Source organism: Poecilia reticulata, unplaced genomic scaffold (genome assembly GCF_000633615.1).
Source record: "Poecilia reticulata strain Guanapo unplaced genomic scaffold, Guppy_female_1.0+MT scaffold_275, whole genome shotgun sequence".
Classification (NCBI taxonomy): Eukaryota; Metazoa; Chordata; class Actinopteri; order Cyprinodontiformes; family Poeciliidae; genus Poecilia; species Poecilia reticulata.
Window position 1 is genome coordinate 140,407 of NW_007615054.1, and position 5,867 is coordinate 146,273.

Here is a 5,867-nt window from a genome sequence, read left to right on the forward strand (position 1 = left end):
GGGTTTGTGTGTGTGTGTGCGTGTGCATGTGTTGTGTTGTGTTTGTGTGTGTGTGGTGAAATAAGGTTCATAGCTGTAAGGAAACAAACAGAATTGGACATTTTTAATCTTTTTTTGCACTTTAACTTGACTGCCGGGTCAAATTGACCCGAACAGTATCGATGTAACAAGTAAACTCAGGGGGGGCTGCAAATGTGCAAAATGAATAAATTTTCAATTTATATGTAGAGTTCACCTATTAAGACAAATAGAAAAAGTTCCATGCAATAAAAACACTTGCAACTATTTTTAAACTTTAAAACGGGTCAATTTGACCCGCAACATAATAGGAGGGTTAAAATAAAGCTCCTGCGTGGAGCTGCGAATGTTTCAACAACCGCTTGACACCTACAATTAGCCTGCAGACATTCGCTGAAGCAACAGTCAAGCTGTGTCTCTCAAGTGAGTCAAAAAAACTCTGCAGGAGAAAATCCTCAGTGGGAACCTGAGAGAGATTGTATGGGAATGACTCACTCAACCCAACGAACCACTGATTTACTGAAAACCAGTTTTCTGGAGCTTCGCAACATGACCTACTTGAGTTTTACTGGAGTCAAGTCAACAAAAGAGTTGATTTGCTTCGAAAAAGAAAAACAAGATGTGAGGGAGAAGCAACCCGAACAGCATCAGAAAACCACAGATCACAACAAATTGTCGCCTCTTGCTGGCTTTGAAGCTTCTGTCTCCAGTCATGTTGGGAAATGTTTGAAAAAGTCGCCTGGAGCCACAAACTGACTCATGAAACGACGCCTGGCTGATTAAAGTCTGAGAGCGAAGATTAAAAGAGCAGCAGAGGAGCTGCAGCTTCTGCCGTGGAGGAGTTTCAAACTTCTGGTATCTCTGGAGTGGCGTGGAGGTGAAATGCATTCTGGGAAAGCAGCCTGCTGTCGGAACGCGTCAGACACGGTCAACCGGAGCCGGACTGTCCAGGCGCTGTCCATCGATCCGCCGCTCGCCACATTAATTCACAGGACCTCCTCAAAGGTCGGTCAGTCCGATGTGAGGATTTTCAGAGCTGGGATCGATTCCCTGAACATTACGGTTCCGTCTGCATGGCTCAGGTTTTCCGTGCTAGTTTTCCAGCTTCCCATTTGTCCGTGTTGGTTATCGAGCTGTCAGCGGCGCCGCCAGCAGGGAAAACAAGAGTTTTGGTGTTTAAATAAATGAACAGTGTGTTATCGGGTTCGGGGAAACGTGTCGCCGCCTCAGGTGTTTTCATGAACCCATCAGTCTGACGTCACTCTGGTTCAGGTGCTTCACGCCGTCAGGGAGGAAGACCGCAGGGATGAAGGTGGAATGGAAACGAGATCAAAACAAAATGTTTTTGTTTGTTTGTGACATGAACTACAATCATGGCTGTTTGAATGACTGGACTAAAAATAAATACAATTTATTTTAAAGGGACGACAGATGAATCATGTCCATTGATTCTCTATAAATGATCTGAAAAGCTTTCAGTGAATCTCACGTCTTGGTGGAGAGATTTTATTCTTTTTGCAGATTCTTTAGCCACAACCTGCAGGTTTAATGAAATGTAAAATCTGGACTTTGACGAGGCAACATGAAAACTTTAACTTTTGTTTTCTGATCTTTATCCTGCTTAGAAATCCTCAAGATGTTTCTGTTTGTTTTTTACTTCAGCAGTGGTTCTGAACTCCCACATGGAGGCCATTTTTACCCCATCTGTCTTTCTTAATATTGAATCATGACATCTGACCTTAATTAAGGCAATGAGAGCTTTAGATGACCTCTGGAGTCCAAAGCCTAAAAAACATCTACCCTTATTAGAATACATTTTTTTGTACTCGGCTCTCTTGCTGTATATTTCCAAAACAAAAATTTTATCTGGGTTCTTAATTTAGACAAAAACTCATCACATAACAAAACAGTCACATAACATTTTAGGAGTCAGAAGAGCAGAATTGGGAGATATGTTGAATAAAACGTGGATTATTACACGGTTTGGTTGAGCGACTCGAAACCGAAGCTCCGGCTCTGCAGCACTTCCTCCTGAGAAAGACTTGACCTGAAAATGACCCCGTGTTCCCCCGTCGTTCATCCTCACCGTCTCCGTCTGTCGTTCTCCACATCTCTGATTTTCACATTATTCCTGTTTCTACCCTCTCCACTTTCTGCCCGTCTCCTCTGTGGATCCCTCTCTCCCCTCAGCCACGAGTTGAAAAGTTCAGCCGCTCATCCAGAGCAAACTGGAGCTTCAGTGGAAAATAAACCCAGAGCCACGAAGCCGGCAGCGTTCCCGATCGCCAGATTCATTCCGATGGTCCGTCTGCGCCGGATCCCAGATTTTATTTGAAATGAGGAAAGTCTGAAAATAAAAGTTTGAATTTGTTCGTTGGAGCTGAAATGTGTGGATTTTGTCAGGAGTTTCTCTGAAGATGATCATCTAGTCAAGCCTCTGCATTAACGGGTTCTGGTTCAGATCCAGACGGTTCTGATGGTTTTCTGTTTGAATATGGAACTTTTTTTATGAATCTGATCATTTTTTTAAAGTGTTTCCAGACAGAATTGATAAAAACTTGCATTAAACCACCATCAGATTTAGTTTTTAATCAAGAAAATAATCGTTTCTTCTCCTCCAAACCTGATACTGTTGACTCTGTACCAGAAACTCAGGCGATTACAAACAAAATGTTTCGTCTCTTTAGCTGAAATGTACAGCTGGTTTTCTGCTTTGGGTTTTAACTAGGACAATTAGCAGGTGGCTGGACAAGCAATAAATAAATGCAAATATTTATCAGTTTAAATCCTCAAAGTAAAGGGAAATAATCAACTAGAAAACTTATGAAGAGTTTGAAAAGAGGCCTGTGTGTGTGTGTGTGTGTGTGTGTGTGTGTGTGTGTGTGTGTGTGTGTGTGTGTGTGTGTGTGTGTGTGTGTGTGTGTGTTAGTTAAACCCAAATCAGGTTCATGAAACTTGAACCACCTTCAGATATTTTACAGTTCAGAAAACTGAGCAGAAACAACAAGTGATCAAACATTGTGTTAAATATCTGGGGAAAAAATCCACAAATTATTTAATATTGGAACCAAAAAATAAACATTTTGACATGATCCTCTCTTTAAAACTGAAAATAATAATTATTAAAATCTTTCTATTATCATCAAGTTTCACTGAAAGACTGAAAGAAAAATTACCTGGAAATGTTTTACACAACATTTTTATCAGACTGAATATATTTGGCTTCTCTTTTATGTAATTTCTAGGCACATGGACGCCATCATAAGTTTTCCCAAGGAGGTTGAAGGTCTGKTTWAWTWWTTTTTTACATTTTCTTGTCTTTTCTCTTTTACATCTTTATGCACTGACTTTCTGTGTCGTCTTCCATCCAAAACGTGTTAAAACAAATCTCTCTTTAAAACTTAAAATAATAATTATTAAAATCTTTTTATTATCATCAAGTTTCACTGAAAGACTGAAAGAAAAATTACCTGGAAATATTTTACACAACGTTTTTATCAGACTCTTTTATGTAATTTCTAGGCACATGGACGCCATCATAAGTTTTCCCAGGTCTGGTTTAATTATTACTATAAATACGTACAGAATAGCAGCTGGTTGTTCATCTGCAGCGACATGCAGAAGGAGCATAAACCACAGAAACAAAACAAATCATTTTATGCACCAGGTTCAACAAAAAACACTTTTAGTTTCAGCCCATTTGAGTTAATGCTGAACTTTCTGAATTTAGTAACACATATCAACATGTTACACAAAACTCATGTTGTGTAACAATCACCTTGACTCATATGTAATTATTAACCAACGATTAAAGGTATTTCACCACAGATTGTGTTAAAATATATGTTATAAAATACTTTGGCATCAATCTCCTTGCTGCAGAGTTACTAACATAACTTATCCGAGACCCAAATCGATGTTTAATGACAAACATTAAGACTCACTGACAGAAATTCAGAGGAAGAAGTTTATTTACTCGCTCTTGGGATTTATTTAGCATTTTTTAATGCAGTTTTCAGGAACATGGAGGTCTGGTTTAATCATTACTGTACAATAGAACATGTATTGGACAGGAACCATCCCACCACAGCTGCTGATCCATTCCAGCTGCCTAAAGCCGAAAGAGGCGAAGAAAGGGTTAAAAAGAAGTAATTTTATTCAAGTCCCTTCAAAAATGCCTTGTTTTTAGTCCTTATGTGTCACTGCTGAACTTTTTGAAGATTGTAATATGTTTGTTGAATGTCAGAAATAGTAACACATGTTAACATGTTACACAAAACTCATGTTGTGTAACAATGACCTTGACTCACTGGCTAATCATCTGTAATTATTAACCAAGTCAGCGTAACACGTCTGCTGCCAGGTAAACTCTTATCCATTATCAGGTTGTTTTTCTTTTTTTATCTCTTTATCTCAGGCTGGTCCTGCGGCTCCGGATCCTTTATAAACTGGTCCTCAGCTCGTCAGATCAGGCATTAATTGTGCTTCTCAATCTGGTTTGGATTGTTGGAAAAGGCTCATCAGCTGTAGGTTATTCAGGATATGAAACAACCTGAAGCTCTTTTTACACCAGGAGTCAGGAAAATTAAAATTAGCACCAGGAGATGATAAAACTTTTACTTCTGCATTTAAAATCTTAACGCTGCTCACTGACAACCAAAATATGATTTACTGAATCATTTTTCTGGGAGATTTTTCTGCTGCAACACATAAGAWCYAAATGTATCGATCTATRGWTTGTTTTAGTTCTGMCSGCTGATYCCTGGTGAATTTACTGRTTTCTAAGTAGAACTGAGGGCATTTCCTGTCTAAGCTTTGGTCGTGATAGTTAGTGAGAAACTTTAGATCATTTGAATCATTTCAGGTTCATCTTTGAATGTTGAGTCTTCAAACTGCTTTTCATGACGATGATTTCCTCGTTCTTTTCTCGTTCAGTTCTAGACTCTAGCCATGCTTTCTGGTTTGACCTCAGGGTTCCTCCTCCTCAGCCTCCTGCTGCAGGTCGGGACCAACGCTGCTCCTCTGGACCTGGTGGACGACGCGGCCGATGGCGACGCCAGGCGCACCATGTTGGGRACTCTGTCTGTGAYCGTTGTCCRRGCCTACGGTCTGAACGGAGATGGAGTCAGCAGAACTAATGCGTGGGTTGATGCACGGCTCGCAGTCTGACAGCTTGGATCACTTGATGAACATCAGCATTAATCTGTTGTTTTCTCTCCTGTCGACAGTGTTGGTAGGGTGTGGTACGCAAACATGTTCTTCCAGACCTCAGAGATCAAGTCAGACAATCCAGTGTGGAACGCCGTGTTTAATTTGGGCCATGTAGGTTCTCTATAGATTAGCTTAACAGATTAGCATTACAAGTTAAATAACGTTTTAACTTTAATTTAAATTTTCTTTTGAAGGTGGAAACTCATCTTCCCCTGAAGGTTGAGGTTTGGGATAAGGACGTGGGAAAAGATGACCTTCTCATCTCCTGCACACATTATCTGACCCGGGGAACCAACACCTTCACCTGCTCAGGGAACGGAAAGCTGGAGGTGAAATACTCCCTGATCTGTGACCCCGGCCTTACTGGAAGTAAATGTGAGCTGTACCAGTAAAATGCTTGGTGGAAAACTCGGTCACAGTGAGGCTGAACTGGATCTGTTTAAATAAATGACTCAGGTTTTTATGATAATGAAAGTATCTGTTGATCAGAGTGCATGCTAACATTATAAAAAAAATCTTTGTTCCTGCTTTAAACAAATACATTTTGGCAACAGATGAGCATTAGTTTGCTTTTACTGACGGTAATTCAAGCTGTACTGTATTACTTTCAAAATCCTTTGAATCAATAAAATATTCTT

At 40.0% G+C, this 5,867-nt stretch overlaps 1 protein-coding gene across 1 annotated transcript; it reads left to right on the forward strand.

The window, feature by feature from the left end:
* The first annotated feature begins 900 nt into the window (after positions 1–900).
* On the forward strand, positions 901–5,814 carry LOC103460676 (perforin-1-like). The gene is made up of 5 exons (XM_008402956.1): positions 901–1,023; positions 4,478–4,544; positions 4,991–5,159; positions 5,247–5,340; positions 5,424–5,814. The coding sequence occupies exons 1-5, from the start codon at positions 901–903 to the stop codon at positions 5,619–5,621; spliced, it is 651 nt and encodes a 216-aa protein (XP_008401178.1). The 3' UTR covers positions 5,622–5,814.
* Positions 5,815–5,867: the final 53 nt, after the last annotated feature.